Below are 19819 nucleotides of genomic sequence, written 5' to 3'. Positions count from 1 at the left end.
TGCCAATAACAAAACCCAGGTCCTCTGCAAGAACAGCAAGTCCTCTTAACAGCGTGCCTGTATCTCCAGCCCAAGAACACATACTTCTAAACTGTAGACTTGTAAAAACTACGAAGAACTAAAGTATAGGAAAGGATGTATCGATGTTTTATATATATTACACTATCATATAAGGGACACAATTGCAGACTTGGTGTCCTGGTGGGTGTAGGATCATGAAACTAAATCGTTCACAAATATAAGGTATCATCATATTTGTGCCAAACACCCTCTTGAACAGTCATCTAAGTAGAAAGGTGTTTAAAGTAAAAAGATGGAATAGTGATTGGGTTTGGGTAGTTTGTTTACTTCTTTTTGGACAGCAGCCTTCCCAAACACAAGAAATGGTTATTCTTTTCAATTTCCAAAGCTTGTAGGCTTTGGGGAATATAAGGAGAAACAGTTTCCTGGTAGAAGAGCATGTCACAGGAGCTAAACACCTCAATTTGTCATACTATGACAGCGCTTACCTCTCGACCTCACTCCTGAAGTGACAGCCACTGAGTAAAGACAGGAGTGGAGGCGAGCAGAGGGTGACCGCTCAGGAAGTGGGACGATATCGAAGTCACCAGGCTACCCAGCCGGAGTCACCCGCACCCCATCACTTCTGAGGTTTGGAGATTAAGGCGGACGGCGGGCCAAAGGAAAATCCGGCCTACCCACCTGACACCGGCGTGGCCGCCACTGCAGGGACTTTCCCCAGAGGAAAAGTGCTCCAGGCCTGCATGGAGCCCACACGGCTGGGGGAAGCGTGGGAGGAGCCCGGAGGCCCCTGAGCCCCGCCAGCCCCTGAGCCCCGCCTCTGATGACGTTACCTCGTGAGCCTGCGGGGGGCGGGGCCTGAGGAGGGAGGGGCCTACGGAGAGGAGCAGCCTGCGGAGGGAGGGGCCTACGGAGAGAGGAGCCTGCGGAGGGCGGGGCCGGCAGAGGGCGGGGCCCGAGGAGGGAGGGGCCTGCGGAGAAAGGAGCCTGCGGAGGGAGGGGCCTGAGAAGAAAGGAGCCTGCGGAGGGAGGGGCCTGCGGAGGGAGGAGCCTGCGGAGGGAGGGGCCTGCGGAGGGAGGGGCCTGCGGAGGGAGGGGCCTGCGGAGGGAGGAGCCGGCAGGGGAGGGGCCAGGGTAGGAGAGGTAGGCTGCGGAGTTGGATGGAGGAAGGAAACCGCAGTAGAAGCAGGCGGAGGGTGGGGTCGGCGGAGGGAGGAGCGCGGATCCTGGAGGAGGGCGGAGGAAGGTCCGCCCTAGCGCGGCCGCAGATCCGACGGGCTCCCAGGGACAGCTGGCCGGGCCGGAACTGCAGCGACCACACGGGGATGGGCTGCCGGGCCACCTAACGCCGCACAGCACCGGCCGCGGCCAGGGTCGAGCGGAGCGGCCGCTCAGCCAGAGCCATGAACGGGGACGCCATCTGCAGCGCGCTGCCTACCATCCCCTACCACAAGCTCGCCGACCTGCACTACCTCAGCCGCGGCGCCTCGGGCACCGTGTCGTCGGCACGCCACGCGGACTGGCGCGTGCGGGTGGCCGTGAAGCACCTGCACATCCACACGCCGCTGCTCGACAGGTAGGATGCCGCCGCGAAGCCCCACGCAGACGCGGGCCCGCATGGCCACAGTCCGGCCGCACTGACGGGGATGCGCCCAGCTCCCCGCCGCTGCGAGTCCTTAGCACTGGGTCCATCCCGGTCCACGTGAGAAACTGCCCTGGGCGTGCGTCAGACTTTCCAGCTCGCCTCTCCTCCCATCCGTGGTGTCCACTCTCCTCCAAAAACCTGCAATCACGGCCACCTCTAAAAGCCTGTTTATTGAACTAGACGTGTGTTGATACAGTGCATGTAGGCTTAGCTTTATTTTTAGCTAGCTATTAGCCACAAGACCAGTGGAGCTCTTGAAACCGGGCTCTCAGAAATGAAATATGCAGTGAGCGCAAAATACACACCGGATTTTGACATTTAGTACTAAAAAAAAAAAAAAGTACCGGTGTTTTTATATTGACTACATGTCAAAATATTTTTCTAGGATTATATATGTGTTTCGCTCCATATTTTTATTCATCAGTGCTTCTCCAGAGCCTGCATGTTTTGGTTTGATTTGGTTGGTTGGTTTTGTCTTGTTTGTGGTTTGTTAGGTGCAGTCATGAAGTTCAGATAACAAACGCTACATTGGCAGTTGTTACTCGAGCTCTTACTTTGGAAGTCCTCAAAGGAAGTGTGGCGTGGCGCTGTTTTTGTCACAGTAAATTGAATTCAAAGATTGTTAAATAGTCAAAAATTGTGACTATAAAAAAAAAAAAATTGACTGCCTCATGTCCTGATACTATTTGGGTCCAGTTTCCACATCAGAAAAGAAAGAAAAGAGTAGCTTTGGTTTCTGTTTCCAGGAAAACACTACAACTAAATACCATGGGTCTGTGACTCTATGTGTTAGTCAATGGGTCTAGTCAGTACTCTTGTGTGTTTTCCTTTCGTCGAGAATTTAACTAGACCTTCATTCAATTCTTAATGCACTGACATCTGTGGTTGCAATGTTCTCTTCTCCTGTATCTAGTGTGAAAATGAAGAGATAATAGCAGCCCCATTGGCCAGAGGCTCTTAATGTCTGGTATAGGTCAGATCCAGCATCAGATACCTCTTTTGGCTTTAACCCTACTAGAATGAATATTGGACTTGCATATGCCTGTAGCTTTTTTTTTTTTCCCCACCATGTGCTAGATCACATTGTCGTTTGAAACACTAAAACGTTTTGTGTACCACGATCCAAATTCAGGAATATACAAGGTATGGTGCCTGTTTATACAGGGCCTTATAGTTGGTAGAGCCAGTGCTGGGAAGTGTGTGGGCCAATAGTCAACTTTAAAGGAGGTTAGTTAGGAGCCAAGTAAACAAATATTCTATGGGTATGTAGCACTAATAGACCACTAAGTACTCCAAAGCTAATTGATTTCTCACTTTGGATTCTGCTTTTCAAGATTTTAATTTACCTAAGCTTTGTGCTTTTTGTGAGCCAAGGGATAAAGATGGAGTTGCTTTCCTATATTCACCAACCACTTCATTGTATACTTTTATTGAATTGGATAGAAAATTCTCTTCCTAAGACCAACAAAATCCTGTGACCTTACTACATTGCATTCATTTCTCTTGTTGCCTAAGATCTTAGCAAGTGCATAGGCCTAGGCTGATGCAATTGACTTTGGGTATCTTATTTCCTCACTTATAAAATATGAATAATAAACACGTACGTATATTATGCTCTCGTGTAGATAAAGTACCTATTGTTCTTTAAGATGACCTGAAAGGAAAATAAGTTTATGTGACGTTACATGTTATTTTAATGATTAATGAGTCATTCTCTGAAGCCAATGAGTGGGTCTTCCTACCTTAATGAATAGATGACTCCTATTGGTTGTTCAAGTACCCTAGAGATGGGGTAACCATTTCCTATTGAGTTGGGTAATTTTGGTGATATAGTTATTGAAACTGTCTTTTACAGTTTTGGCTTTTTTTTAATCTTTTAATTTTATTTTCCCTCTCAGTCTTGTTGAAATCTAACCTTACAAACCGTCCAGCTTGCTTTTCTGGTCAAACAATAGAATAGGAAAAACATAGACCTTAGAGTACCAGGACTACACTTTGAATCTGACTTGATCCTGTCACTTTGTATTGTTGTGGTCACCAGAGGGTCATTCCTTTTTCTGAGTCTGGGTACCCCTATATGTAAAGCAGAGATAATGGAACCAGCTTTAGAGAGTTGGTTCCAGGGTTGGAGTGCATATAAAGTGGCTTACAGGAAGGAAGAATACATCAGCCTTTGTGTGTGTGTGTGTGTGTGTGTGTGTGTGTGTGTGTGTACACATGTGTGTTTGTGTTAGTGTATACACATGTTGTATGTGCTGGTCCATGTGCATGATATGGAGGCCAGGGGTCAACTTCAGGTATTATTCCTCAGGAGCACCATTTATCTTGGGGGAAGTTGTGTGTTGGAGTGTTACTGCTGTTGACTTTTTTAGGTGGATTCTAAGTCAAACTCAGATCCTCCTGCGTGTATGACAGCCACTTCACCAACTGTGCAGTCTCCCAACCCCTTTTCAAACTGTGGACAGGAGGAAAGGTGTCTTAATGTGCATTCACTGGGACTTCCAGTGTCCCCTCTCTATGGATGCTTCTCGGTGTAAGGAATCTTCAGGTTCATCCTGTAAGGAGTAACACAGCGACTGTCTTGTCGACCTCTATCTCTTGGGCCAATACAGAACTTGAGAAATGGAAGTTTATTTAAATGGGCCTCACAGATTGATAGAACTGGTTTCCTTACAGTCAAGGTCAGGAACAGAGAAGAGAAAAACTTTTTGCTTTATGTTTTCTTGCAACTTGTAAATTTAAAAACATAAAATATATTGTCTACTCAAAGGATAAATAACTTTTAACCATGGTTGGGTGTGTGTCTGTGTCTGTGTGTGTGTGTGTGTGTGTGTGTGTGTGTGTGTGTGTGTGTGTGTTTTAGGCAGTCTGGTCAGTAATGTCTGTTGCTATTCTCATTTCAACAGACAGCCAGCCGGCCAGAGCCAACTAATCATCATCACTTACCCAATAGTCTTGTTCTGGAAGCGTTTCTATTTATGTCATTGCTACCAACACCCATGCATCTGGGGTGTTAAAAAATGATGATGGCATCAATGTAATTTCTCTTCCTTTGTAATGTTCTAAAGTCCTTTTATAGCCAGTCAGTCCCAGCATCTGCCATTCTATTCAGCCAGTGTTTTCTTTTTTCTTTCACTAATACTTTATAGTTTCAAGTTCCCCATGCTCCATGTCTAAACTATTATTACAGTCCTCAAAACTGTTCCTCTTTCTATTAATCTCATATACTGTATACCAAGGTAATTATCTTCAAACTTAATTTTACTGATTTCTCTTGCTCAAAACCTTCGATCACAGCTGATGGTGAGACGAAGTGTCTTTGGGAGTCCTAGGATCCTGACATGCTTGTTTTCCCATCACTCCTTTTACATGTACTGTTACAAATGCTAGTTCCTATTAAGCAGTCACTTTTAGTTTCACTTCCTTAGTTCATCTGACACATGGATGTTGAACATCTAGTGTGTTACTGGATTGGAGGCATTGTTGTAAGTCCTGGGGATGGGTACACATGTACAAAAGAGAAGCAAGGTCTTGCTTTTCATGGAGGCCTTATTCACTTTCTATGCCTCCTCTCTGGTGCTGAATTCTAGCCATAACTTCAGGTTCCACTGAAAGCCTGTGTCTTTGAAGACCATGGTGACTTCACCTTGCTCAAAATTCTATCTCCTCTGAACACCCCATAGTTTGCTTTTCCTTTTTCTTTATATGTATGTGTGTGTACATATATATGTATATATACATGTATATATGTGTAAAATATATGGTACTTAAAACATTCTTCCTTGTGTTATTTATTTTTATGAGAATTATGGGCCTTTAAAGGCAAAGATGCCTTTTTGTCTTTGTATGCTCTGAAATACTGGCCATACTCTATTTGTACTAAAAGTTAACCATTTACCCATTTTATTCATGCCCAAGGCACATGGTATACCAGGGATCGGCTATGAGTGCCTCCCTGTTCTCTGTTCTTTTCCTGAGTTTGGTATGTAACTTGTAAGCGTTACTGACTTTGATGTAGCCATCATCATCTAAGCCAGCAGTTCTCAACTTATAATCACGACTCCTGTGAGGGTCAAACAACCCTTACAGGGGTCGACTAAGAGCATCGGAAAACACAGATATTTACATCACGATTCATAGCAGATTCATAATTACAGTTAGGAAGTAGCAACGGAAATAATTTTATGGTTAGGGGTCACCACAACATGAGGAACTGTGTTCAAGGGTTGCAGCATTAGGGAGGTGAGAACCATTGACCTAAGCAATTACATCTGCAGTATTTGAACATTTTAGAATTCATGTTTGGAAAACTTCATGTCATGTAACCATAAAGCATAATGTTACTCCAATCAGATATGTTCCTTTTAATATAAAATAATCTTAATAATGTAATTAGTTCAAGCATCAGTCATGCTAACACAGGTCAACTTTCGGAGCTTCCTCTCACACTGTTCCTTCTCTTTCCTAGGAAAGGTACAGTAATAACCATGTGTAGCACTTTTACCATCAGTGGAAAGTACAGTAATAACCATGTGCAGCACTTTTACCACCAGTGGTTTATAGATGTTATTTTGGCTATTCTCTAAACAGACCAGGAGAACACATAAAGTAGATATTATCTCTATTTTAAATATGATGAAACTAAGGGACACAGGAGTTGAAAACTCATATGAGGCTACATAGCTAATTAATGAAAAAAAAAATCCAAGCCTAATTAATCTGTGGGCATGGTCATTGTATGTTTTTCATTATCTGAAATAATTATCTTTTTTTTTTTCCTTAGTGAAAGAAATGATATCTTACGAGAAGCTGAAATACTACATAAAGCTAGATTTAGTTACATTCTTCCAATTTTGGGAATTTGCAATGAGCCTGAATTTTTGGGCATAGTTACTGAATACATGCCAAATGGATCATTAAATGAACTTCTACATAGAGTAAGTACTGTTTGTTTACAATGACTACAGTTATTATCTAGTCTGCTCAAACTATATATAGTATTTTTGTTCTTCCTTCAAGCATATTACTTTGTAGTATAGTATATAAATGAATCAAGTAAGAATATGAAGCACCATTGAACTGATGAACCTTTTGTGGCTTTGTTTGAGTTGTTACTGTGGAGTTGGACTTGAATTCAAAGGTCCTAGATTATTTTGCCTAGGTAACTGTGACATTCATACTAAATCCCAGTATCCATACTGTGTGTGTGTGTGTGTGTGTGTGTGTGTGTGTGTGTGTGTGTGTGTGTGTGTGTTCATACACAGATAGGCTTGGGAAATAGATGAGATGAGTTCAATACACTATATAGGCCATTGTTAAACCACATTTTATATTAGTGACTATTTAGGATCCAAATTAAGTATTATTAGTTAATGGACCAAGTAAATTATCTTCATTGACAAAATACATGGCATTTTTCTATCTATAGCAGTTTGAACCATTACTAATTTTTTGCAAGGTATGAGTTGCTCTGGCTTTTATTTGTGATTCCTATCAACAAACAGACTTAGGGGTCCTCATTCTCAAAATACATGTATTATATTTTTATTTTTATTTGATCTTACACCCTGATTCTTTCCCGTCTGCATTTGCTCTCAGAAATCTTTTTAGATCAGATGCTCCAATTCCTGAGGATTTGGGCTAAGTAGAACTGCATACGACCTGTGAATACCTATGGCACGCCCACATGATAGCACATCACAAGCAAGGGAACGTGGGCACCACTGTCAGCCGCTCACAGAGTGACTTCCTCTTTGTTTCAGAACACATCGCATTCTATTCATGACTTGTGACCATCTGAAACAAAGATGGACTGAAGTAACTGGTGTCAGTCTGTAAGGTTTGTGACTCTGCCCCAGCAATCAAGTTACAAAGATTCTGTAAAGCACAATCTCTTTTTTGTTGTTTGAGAAATGAAGTTTAAGCAGAAATTCTAATGTTTTCTTTCCACGTCCTTATAGATACTCTGGCACCCAGATTTGGAGCCCACTGGAAATTCTGTAGCCTCCTCTAGGGATATTCCTAACTCTTAGATGTGACCATAAAATAGAGAGTGCATGTCACTCTACCTTTGACTCCATGAGGAAAAGCCTCCATAGGACACTGCCATTCAAAGGCCCCATTGTTACCTTAAACTTCATATTGAAAAGTTGCCTCTTTATAAACCAACAAAAGATTCACTTACTCCGAGGCATTGAGCTGTATGTGTTTCTCAGGAGGTAGTGCTCTGTGTTAGTGTTTCATATTTCTTTTTGTTTCCTTGGTTTGTTACCCTAAATAATACACCAATTACTCACAGTGTGATTTATCTTGAGGCACTCACCCCCAACATCATAAAAGATCATTGAATAAAATGGACATGTGCTGTAAACAGCCTAAAATATTTTGAACCATCCCCCTACGAATTGGTCACTGAAATTTAAGCGGGCTTAATTTCAGAAAGAATCCTAAGTCAGTTCTGGCACTTCAGAAAGGTGACTTTTACGAAGCATTTTGGAAAACGAACCCATGGGTTTGGGCCCTGATCAGCCATTGCCACCTTTCCCAAAGTGTCTGACTTTTCCGAGTGTACACATTCTCCTGGGAAACTGCATTAATTCTTATATTCAGAAAACACTTTAAAAAACTCAGGTGGATATGTGTTTACAAACAAAAAATGACCTTTATGCCACAGGAAGAAAAGTCTCAAGGCTAATGTTTCAAGAGGTAATGTAGAAAAATTGTGTAATTAAAAGTATGAGATACAGGTCAGTGAGGTGACTCAGAAGTACGGGCACTTGCCACACAGCAATGCAAACCTGTCCACCTGAGTTGGGCCCCAAAGCACCTGCAAAGGTGGAAGGAGAGAACTGACTTCACACAGTTGTCCTCTGACCTCCACACTCACACCCTGGCACACGGACCCCCCATCACATCGTGGGTCCATGCACACACACACACATACAGACTATAATAACAAACTCTTTCAGGTATGAGACACTTCAAATAAATATAATATACACTCAATTTTAACTGATGTAGAGATTATAGTGGTAATTATAGTTTAAAATTAATATAAAAAGTTAAAATTTTGAATGAATAATTTGGTATGTCAGAAGCAGATTATATTTTTTTCTGTATGTACATATGCTTATGGCTATAAGTTATTGGATGAAGCCATAGAAGTGAGCAGTGGATTGGAGTGTAAATACCTGAGTCTGACTATATATGCATACAAATAACAGAGAATTGTGTCTGCTAAAGAACAAGGCCATTCATTACCATTCTGAACAGTACCATTCAGTTGCATGGCCAATATAAAAAGAGAAATACCACTGCTATAGTCATCATAAACATCTCTAAAAATTAAAGGAAGTAAAATATAAGAATGCCAAACCATAGCAGTTGATACTATGTTACAAAATTGAGCATGTGTTTTATCTTAGTTTGCAATCTACTTCCTCGTGGAATTCTTAATCTTTAACTGTTAAATTAAGGTAGTAACTTTTGTTTTGTTTCTTTCACCCATACAAAGAAAACTGAATATCCTGATATTGCGTGGCCATTGAGATTCCGCATCCTGCATGAAATTGCTCTTGGTGTAAATTACCTGCACAACATGAACCCCCCTCTACTTCATCATGACTTAAAGACTCAGAATATCTTGTTGGATAATGAATTTCATGTTAAGGTAACTACTTTGGAAAAAGGTTTCTCTGGGTCTTTGTTCTTAATAATTCTGAAAAATCTTTTAAGCTGTGTCTTAATTTCTGTCTTCAGTACCACTTCCCATGCGGCTTGGGGCTGGGAAACCTGGCTCAGCACATGAAGGAATGAAACAGCTTGGGCTGTAAAGATCCTGGAGGAGGAAACCCCATTTCCTGGGCTTTGAACACACTGCCAACATTTGCCCTGGGTCCAGGGCAAGGTTTTGCCACTGCTATGGGTCTGAGGCATTGGGTGCTTGACATGGCCTTGCCTATGGCAGCAATATTCACTAACTCAGGGCTTCCTTGGCTGTCTACACTTCAGCCCCTTTCTTCCAGTGGCTTAGTCATTCTTGTTTGTTTGTGTGTATAAGGCAGGGTCTCACGGTGTATCCCTGGCTGTCCTGGAACTCACAGAAATACTCCTGTCTCTGCTTCTAAGTGCTGAGATTAAAGGTGTGTGCCACCACACCTGGCTTAAGGCTCAGCTATTCTTAAGCTTAACCATAGTATTTAGTTCAAAATAGCAGCTCACGATGTTTCAAAACATTTTTATTTTTTTTTTATTTTCTATTTTGAAATTCCTGTAGAGTCACAGGATGTTATAAAGATAATACAAAGTGGTTCCATGTACCTACCTTTTACCCAGGTTCCCTACATAATTAGATACAGCTTTCAGACCAGAAACTGGACAGGAACAGGTGGTTTTGAACACCTTTTCATGTGCTCCCTTGTCACCCATAGAACCTTTTCAGTGAAAAGCTTCTTGAATGAGCCCATTTTTCTAATTGGGTTTTTCATTTTTACCACTCAATTTTAAGATCCCTGTATATATTTTAAATACGAGTCCTTCATTCACTCATCAGATAATAATTTTCAAATATTTCCTTTCAAATACTTCTCCACAACTTGTGTTGTTATCCGTGTGTTTGTGTTTGTACTGAATCATGGAGAACGTGTGTGTCCTGGTGTGTGCACATGTGTGTGTAATCATTGGCTATACTCGCTGGCTAGTGACGGGGATCCTCTTGTCTCCAGTTCTCCAGCACTCAGATTATATCCTGCCACACCTGGACGTTTTATGTGGGTTCTGAGACATTAAGCTCAGGTTCTGTCATGTTTGCCCAGCAGGGCTTTACCACCGAGCCATTTCCTAGACCTATTTTTATCCTTTCAACAAAGCCTTTTGCCAAGAAAAATTTTATCTTTGCTGAGGTCCGGTTTATCACTCTTGTCCCTTATGTACCATGCTTTTGCTACCACTTGTGAGCACTGTTCCCTAAACACTAGGTACTGACAATTTTACTCTGTCACCTTCTAAGGTTTCTTAGTATTATGTTTAGTGTTATATTGAAATCTCATGCTTTGAATTTGTTTTTGTATAAAGGGCAAGGTATACTGTAACCCTATATAGAATGGGGGAACTCAAAAGAGGGGTAATTGCTGAGTAACTAATACTAAATGCAACTCACTTTATTTTTATGTAGTATTTTATATATACCTATTTCTATAGCATACGTAGTCAGATGATTTAAAATGTTCAAAGAAATGCCTATTTCTCCATTACTTAATAAGAAAGTTGTAACAGAAAATTTTAACACAGAAGTATGAGAAAAAGTAAGTTAAAAAAAATTACTGCCAGGTGGTGGTGGCATGTAGCTAGAGTTTTTCTCTCCGGGTCCCGCCAAGCCCAGGCAGTCCTGTCACCCACTTATAAAATAAACATACAAACGCTTATATTATTTAAACTGCTTGGCCATTAGTTCAGGCCTACCATTGTCTAGCTCTTACTCTTATACTCAGCCCATTTCTGTTAATCTATATGTCACCACGTGTTCCATGGTTTTACCTGCTGCCTTTACACGATGCTCCCTGGATGGCAGGCTGGCATCTCCTCCTCTCTGCCTTCCTGTTCTCTCAATTCTCCTCTCTGCTAGTCCCGCCTATACTTCCTGCCTGGCTACTGGCCAATCAATGTTTTATTTATCAATCCATCATCCACAGCACTTCCCCTTTTTCTTTTTTTTTTCAAAAAGGAAAGTTTTAACTTAAACATAGTAAAATTACATATAACAAAACAATTATCAAGCAAGAATTACAGTTACAATATTAAAGAAGATATCCTATCTACCTTACATTTGTGAGTCTAAGGTTTTATATCTAACTTATCTTTCATCATAACTAAGGAAATTATAACTATCTAGTCTTCAACTACATCAAAGACCTCAGAAGGATATACCTGAGAAATGGGAGAAGGATGCAAGCAACTTTCAGGAGTCTTACAGGGTAGACAGAGACAGCTGGCAGCCTGGACAGTCACCTAATGTTCCTTTGTAAAGTTGGGGCATCTGTCTTTAGCCCACAGGCCTAGAGTCTCTCAGTCATTTCTCTCTGTGTCCTGTAGAATGTCTGGCAGTTTCCTCTGCGAAGCAGGAACCTGAAGGACCATTTCGCCAAGCAAAGTTCAGTGGTCACCTTCCTATGGGTCCTGCATGTCCAGTTGATCAAGCAGTCCAGGCAAGAACAGTTTCTTGCCCAAATGGCTATTTTTGCCAAGGTGAAGATAAACTCCATATGGAGTGTCTTCAGTGTCCATCCTCCTCTCTGAAGTAAATCGGTGCTGCATGGAGCAGACATGTCTCATCGTCCAGAAAGTCTAAATTTTTAAACATTTTAAATGCCATATTCTGTAGGTCTCTGTAGTGTTTGAAGATTAACTACCTAATTGAATTATATCTGTGTATACCTAGAAAACAACATGACTATAAGTTTGACTATCATAGAAGACTAATTATTAATCTGTATTTCTTAATTATCCATTACAATTTAAATGAGTTACATAAACATAATATAGAATAGAAATATATATACAGTATAACAAAATTAAGTTTAAACTTGTATCAATAAACTAAAATCCATAGCAATGTAAAACATTTTAAACAAGTTGCTCTTTAAAAGTAGGTTCAATAATCTACACTTTCATCCTATCATATCTATATCATATCCCCTTTTCTTCTTTAGAAAGAGATCACATTTATAATCAACCTGATTTAAATAAAAATATTGGTTTTTCTCTGTCCCACACCAGAGGGCTCTTCTGATATGGGACAAAAGAATTTCTTAACCTCTTTTTTCTTTTTTTTTAGCAATATGTTTGGGTTTAGAGAAGGAATGAGCCAATTCCATCTCCAAAGCCAGCTTGGTATATTTGGGAATTTGGGCATAGGCTCTGTTACTACTTCCTGCTGGAGGGGGGCGCTGTATCATATGGAGACACAAAGAAAATTTTAAGATTATGGAGTAGTTCGTGAGGGTGTATCACCTAAGCCAGTTGCCTTGAAACCATTCTAGATGTTGGATCATCTGGGCCATGGTGTCATCGGAGACCTTTCAGGGGGTCTTGGCTGGTCAAACCTGATGTATCTTAATCTGGAACAAATCCATAGCCTCTGGCTTTCTGTGGAAACAAAAGCAGAGCCTCCTTTTCAAAGCAACATATCCTTAACATCCAAATTGTGAAGTCAAGGTACCTTTAAAATATACATATTTGCTTAACTCAACAGCTTTTATGATCAAATGTTTTTCTGCAGTTAAAAATCCCAAAGACAACACAATCCAGATTCTCTGTGTAATATCCATCTTTACGTGGCTTATTTTTTATTCTACCTTTACTGTCTCTTTAAAGACTTTATTTTTAAAAACTATCTATTTCTTTATATAACTGTATATTTCTTTTTTTCTCTCTTCCAAGCCTATGTACATTTTTACACATATTGTAAAGCATTTAAAGTCTTGTTTCATCTGAATCTGTCTTATTGTGAATCTATTGTTTTAAACTGCAGCATTACTAGGGCTAAAATGGCAGCTTTGGCTGGTGGCTCCGCTCACCTTAGCTTCCAACATGGCAATGGTATGTTTACCTCCAGCTCTGGGCCACCACCAGCTCTGGGAGCCATGAACTCTTAGAAGTAGTGGGTCTATGCTTCTATCAAAGCAGCATGTAGCCCAGAAACCTCTTTTTTTTTTTTATTGTACTAGCAAAGACTAAATCTACCACACATCGTAGACACCTCAATCCCACCATACTGCCAGTCAAATGTGCACGCCAGGAACCTGCCAACTTGAGAGAGACAACTAGGAAGCTGTTTTTAGCTCCATTTTAGAATCTGTTTTCTAAGGTTTTAGGTGGAAACTCTTGCCCCACATTGGGCGCCATTTGTAGCTAGAGTTTTTCTCTCCGGGTCCCGCCAAGCCCAGGCAGTCCTGTAGCCCATTTATAAAATAAACATACAAACGCTTATATTATTTAAACTGCTTGGCCATTAGCTCAGGCCTACCATTGTCTAGCTCTTACTCTTATACTCAGCCCATTTCTGTTAATCTGTATGTCACCACGTGTTCCGTGGCTTTACCTGCTGCCTTTACACAATGCTCCCTGGATGGCAGGCTGGCCTCTCCTCCTTTCTGCCTTCCTGTTCTCTCAATTCTCCTCTCTGCTAGTCCCACCTATACTTCCTGCCTGGCTACTGGCCAATCAGTGTTTTATTTATCAATCAATCATCCACAGCAGTGGCGCACGCCTTTAATCCCAGCCCTCGGGAGGCAGAGCCAGGCAGATCTCCGTGAGTTCAAGGCCAGCCTGGACTACAGAGTGAGTTCCAGGAAAGGTACAAAGCTACACAGAGAAACCTTGTCTCGAAAAAAACCAAAAAAAAAAAAAAAAAATTGCTGAATATACTTCCTTTTTCTTAGAATAAAGTGGTAGTTTGGGAACAGAAAGAAAGGTCAAGGTTGTGGTCCTACCTTCCTGAGAGGGAAAGGGGGCTGACTGAGGCATCCCATCATTTCTACAAGACCTGACAGTCAGCTGCAGCTCTGTCTCCAGAGTAGCTACTCCATAGCAGAGGACATCTTTTTGTGAGTAACTGGCACTTTCCTACATGATCAGACTTCCTTCCCTGTTGCTTTCATCCATTAGTTCTACCTCATTTTTTATTGATAAATGTAGTAAATTCAGTCCCTCTTCAATACGACAGCCATTCTAATATTTGGAGACAGCAGTAGTGCCTTTGCTTCTCCCAGCCCTAGGTAATTTTCCTTTTCTGCACTAAATAGCTTTACCTTCCTCAGTCTTCATTCAGTCCCTTGTTCATATGAGTTTTATTCCCTTGTGTAATTTGAGTGCACGCTTTGGCAGTAATCACAAATTTTGATCCTTAGAACTAAACAAAATACATCTGACATAATCTGATGCATGCAGAGTTGAATCAAAGTATGATTTTTGTAATCCTAAACACTTAGTAGTAAGGTTTTTTTAGCCAGGGATGGTAGGTGAATGCTGCCTGTAATTCTAGCACTTGTGAGGTGCAGGTGGGGGGATCAAGAGTTCAAAGCCAGCCTAGGTTACATAGTGGGTTTGAGGCCAATCTGACTGCATGAAACCTGTCACAAGAAAAGAGAAATAAGAAAGGGTTTTGGTAACTAACCAGTTGCCACAGGTAGTCATACTACTCAAAGTGGACTGTCAGCCAGAGGTCCCCAGTGGTTTCTTTTTATGTTTTTGTTGTCATTCTTGTTGTTTTCCGTGTATTGTCATTTAAGCTACCTCTCCTTATCATGTACTTTTTAGAATTCCTTTTGTACAGTATCAGCCTCCCTTAACAGAGCAGCACAGCATAACCCTAGGCACCTCCCTGAACATGAATACCAGTCCTTTTGTTGATGCATACTGTTGGGGAATCATCCTTCAGCTTCTTAAGGATATTCTGGTAGGTTCCATTATTCTTTCTCCTCAAAGACTCCTAGAGGAGTCCTTGTTTGACCGCTCTTCCCAAGTGTCCTGACGGTTTACTCCATCAGGAACAGCCAGTCTTTCCATCGTATTCCACCTACTCCTTCTCTGTAGCCTATTGCAGCCTATACCTTATGCTTCCCCAGGATATTTCTCACCAACTGACATGACTTTCTTAATTAACATGATTAATTTGAGTGTGAATGGTGTGACTGTGTTGTCACACCTATTTCCTTTTCTTGTCAAAGAGTCCTCATGCAGCCCAGACTGGCTGGTCAGTTAGACTTAAGTTTCATGAAAAAAACAATTTAGCCTGGATTGTTATCTACCACATACCTAGCTCATGCCATAGGGAAGCATCCCATAATTAAATTAAGTGAGTTAATGAATTAATTTCAGATCTTCTACATATAACAAATACATCTGCTCAGTTAATAGTCAAATATGTTATTATGTAAGTAAAACAAAATATCTTATAGATACAAACTTTGAAGTTGGTGGTACAGTAGCATTGCTACCAAAGAAATTTATCTTCTTTTATATTATTATTTGTGGAACAACTCTGTTATGTGAAATGTGAAATTGAGCACTTGTCCCTTTTTTTTTTGTTATTTTTGTTTGGTTTGGTTTGCTTTGCTTTGGGTTGGTTTGGTTTTTTTGAAACAGAGTTTCTTTGTGTAGCCCTGGCTATCCTAGAACTCAATCTGTAGACCAGGCTGTCCTCAAACTCACAAAAATCCACCTGCTTCTGCCTCCTGAATGCTGGGATTAAAGGCGTGCACCACCACCACTTGGTAAGCACTGATCTTTGTAATTTGTTTTTCATAAATTCTTGCTGACTTCTCAATTTTCTAATCACTTTTAAAGTTTCTTTTTGATAACTTAAAGTACCCCTTTACAAATTCTTCCAAAGGCTTTTTAATCAGGGTTAAAGAATAGGCTCTTAGTAGAATGTAGACTTGCAAAGAAACACTTTTTTTTCTTTTTTAAAACTCAATCTGACATTACTGTTTAAATGTTTTTGTTTTCAATTTGTAAATAATTTCTATATGTGTAAATGGAATATAGTATGCTAATTCAGTACATGCATACATTAATAATAGTGACTAACTCGTGTGGCTAGTGAGTCATGTGACAGATGCTCTTCTGAGTAATTCCCTAGAAGGACTAGTTTGAATTATTTCAACACACTTTCGTTGAATACATTATCCCATTACAGATGAATATTGTAGGACACAAAGAAATTAAACAGTTTCCTCGGGGTCTCACAACCAATTAAGTGGTAGAATTACACTGTCAATTGAAATAACCTCAACTCCAGAACCCAGTGTTCGTTACTGAAGTTCCTTTGCCTTTAGAACTAACCAGGCCTGACTTCCCATTGTGTGGCAGCTTATCTCCCCTTAATCTTTAACTGTTTGTCACCTCTTCAGCTTATAGTAAATGTATGAAGGGTTTGTGCATTCTGTTTTTGATGGTCTGGGGCTGCAATGTTTATCTCATTCATCTAAACACAGATATAAATTATTTCTTCTATTAAAAAATACAAGAGATAAATACTCCAAATGGAGCTCATCCTACTTTGTTAATTTCTTCAGTATACATTATAAGTCTAAGTAATTTAAATGTCTTTAAAGTTTTCCCATACTCCTTGCCCACTAAGTAATTGTTTCTAGTCTTACATTTTACCTTTTATATTTAAAAAGTGAGAAACCTTAAACATTAAGAAAGTTATATAACCTATATAAATTACAACAGAAATAAAGCTGTAAAAGACATGCTGAAAACAATGTTTACCATTGGTCAATTATTTAACTGTGCATTCTTGGGGGCGGGACACACACGATGTGATACGTGCCATCCAAAATGACTCTTAATAGTGAGCATAAAAGCATATAGTGATGACTTTTACTGTTGTAAGATTTTTACTTATTTTAAAATTTAATAATCCCACTTTTAGAACAAGACTAATACCATATAAACCTGGGCTGGCAAACCGTCTAGCTATACAAGCGTTCTACCAAGCCTGGTGACTGAAGTTCTGTTCCCAGAACCCAAGTGATGGAAGGAAAGAACTGACTTCTGAAGCTGTCCTCTGACTTCCATGGCCACACCCTTACACATCCATACACAAATGAATAAATTTAACAAAAAGAATTATTAAAGACAATTTGTAAGCAGTTCAATCTAGTTATGGCATATGAGGAAGAATAGTCAATGGTGAGGGGATTGGAAAGTACAGCCTACCCTAAAGCTTCATGCCATAAAAAACAATATTCAGTGCAGACTTATTCAGATTCTGAAGCAATTAGTTTCCCTTAAACATGTGTAATGTTCTACTACAAACCTTATCAGAATATAGTGCATCTAGAGTTATTGGGCATAGCACTGTAGTATTTAATTTGTTAAGAAGCTATGGAATATTAATAGTACATAGCTTTTCCTGAGTCTGATAGCCATTATAAATGCAATATATGAAAACAAAAGCAGTTAACTCTTAGATATTTTAAAGAAAAAAAAGACAATTTTAATTCAACTCCTTCCTCTTACAGATTGCAGATTTTGGTTTATCAAAATGGCGCATGATGTCACTCTCTCAATCACGAAGTAGCAAATCTGCACCGGAAGGGGGAACAATCATCTATATGCCACCTGAGAACTATGAACCTGGACAGAAATCAAGGGCCAGTGTGAAACATGATATATACAGGTACCGGGCATTGCTTTTGTTTTATCAGAAACATAAGATTAATCATCCAGAATTTTCAAGCTACATTTTATAATGAAATTTTCTTCTAATAACTTATGATAAAAATTAGAGGCCACAATGGTTGGTATTTTTCAAATTAAACATTTTTGCTTTAAATGATTTCAACATTATTTAAAGAAACGAAGGTGTATATTTTGCCCTATGAATATGTAAAAATGCTCAAAGTTTTTTTAGCATAAGTGACTTGGGAAAGCATGGGAAAACAGTGGTCCCTAACATTTAGTCATTGTTATTTACACATTACTCGTTTTTAAAAAGAAATAAGCAAACCTTTAAACCTATTAGGGATGTTTTTATTTAAATATGGATGGATCTTTTATATAGTGAATTAATGTGTTTAATAGAATTATAGTTTCATGTTTCATTTACACCTAGTTACAACCTCACAGTACAGTAATAAGCATAATTTATTGTTTTTAATATTGTTTCTTTGACAAGAGAAAAGGAAGATAATAATTTATTATGCACAGAATTAGAGTATGGGAGCTTTTACCGCATATATAATTCACATCTGTCTCTTCACATCCCAAGGAATATAAAATCAGGCTTCCTACATGTGTTTTAAATCTATGCTCTAGCCCTTTCAAAGAACTTTTGCTATCTTTAATAATTAACAGTAAAAATGAAGATTCTTTTAGTAGTAAATGATGTGTCTTGACTAGAAAATTACATAACAAGCTTATATACCCCTTTTGCCAAGAAAAGACTTTTTTACTCCTTCTTATTAAATCCATGGCAACCAGTTCATGTCAGTGAGCACCTAGTACAAGTATCTTTCACATTCATATTATTGTATGGAAAAAAAAAGTTTCTTCTTCTGTTGTCCCCCGATATACTTATTCATTTACATGAGGTGCCCAGTAAGGAGGAACAGGAGGGATTTGTGTCTGCTACGGGAAGACTACACAGTCCAGCTGGTTTGAGTCTCTAAACAGACCATTTGGTTTGGTTTGGTTTCCCCTGCATTGAGAGATCCTCTGGTTTCTGTCATTGTATCTCTTCACATGCTGAACCACACTGACTGGTTTGCAAGTATTGAAGCAAGCTTGCATACCCGAGATGAAGCCAGCCTGGTCAAGGAATAGGATCTGATTAATGTGTTTTTTAATTTGATTTGCAAGAATTGTATTGGGAGTTTTTTTCACATATGTTCATGGGTAAAGGGGAACGTAGTTTTTCCTTTTCCGTTGTGCTCCTATCCAGTTTTGGTGTCAGCGCGATGCTGGCTTTGTGGAATGAGTTTGGTAGTGTCACTTTCCTTTCCGGTTTATAAAACAGTTGGGAGAACGCTGGCATTACCTCTTTTGTAAAAGCTTGATAGAAAGCCAGTCCGGTGTGCATACCTTTAGTCCCAGCACTCAGGCGGTAAAGGCAAATGGATCTCTGCACGTTCAAACCAGCTTAGTCTACGGAGTGAGTTTCAGGACAGCCAGGGCTACACAGAGAGACTCTGTCTCAAGAAACAAAAAAGCAAAAACCTTGATAGAATTTGATGGTGAATCCTTCTGGTCCTAAGATTTTCCTTGTTAGAACTTTACTATGACATAGGTATTATTGTGTGTGTGTGTGTGTGTGTGTGTGTGTGTGTGTGTGTGTGTGTGTGTGTGTGTTGATTTAATTTTGGTGGTCATATATATCTAAGAATTTACCATTTCTTCTGGATTTTCCAGGTTTATTTTTAAATGAGTTTTCTAAGTCCTTTCTAATGAGTCTTTTATTTTATTAGAAACAAAAATAGCTTCCCTTTTCGTCTCTGATTTTCTTAATTTGGCTCTTCTTTTTTTAGGTGTTCAGCTTAAAGTTTCTCTGTCTTATTTATGTTTTAAAGAACCAACTCTTAAGCTGATTCTATGTATAGTTCTTGGGCTGGAGAGATGGTCAGCTGTTAAAGGGTAGACTCACAACCA

At 39.8% G+C, this 19819-nt stretch overlaps 1 protein-coding gene across 2 annotated transcripts in view; it reads left to right on the top strand.

Moving 5' to 3' along the window:
* The first annotated feature begins 1180 nt into the window (after positions 1-1180).
* The window catches only part of Ripk2 (receptor interacting serine/threonine kinase 2), a 35268-nt gene continuing 16629 nt past the window's right edge, over positions 1181-19819 (top strand). The window contains exons 1-4 of one of the 2 annotated variants that reach the window (XM_052715835.1): positions 1181-1597; positions 6450-6603; positions 9180-9335; positions 17695-17852. In XM_052715835.1, the coding sequence (XP_052571795.1) occupies positions 1425-1597; positions 6450-6603; positions 9180-9335; positions 17695-17852 (641 nt within the window). In that variant the 5' untranslated portion in view covers positions 1181-1424. Of the gene's footprint in view, positions 1598-6449; positions 6604-7428; positions 7506-9179; positions 9336-17694; positions 17853-19819 lie in introns of those variants that run through there. The other variant, XM_052715836.1, reaches the window with a different exon arrangement.

Source organism: Peromyscus californicus, unplaced genomic scaffold (genome assembly GCF_007827085.1).
Source record: "Peromyscus californicus insignis strain IS unplaced genomic scaffold, ASM782708v3 Scaffold_5__1_contigs__length_169319896, whole genome shotgun sequence".
Classification (NCBI taxonomy): Eukaryota; Metazoa; Chordata; class Mammalia; order Rodentia; family Cricetidae; genus Peromyscus; species Peromyscus californicus.
The sequence above is the reverse complement of the archived record's forward strand: the minus strand, read 5'-3'. Positions and strand labels throughout refer to the sequence as shown.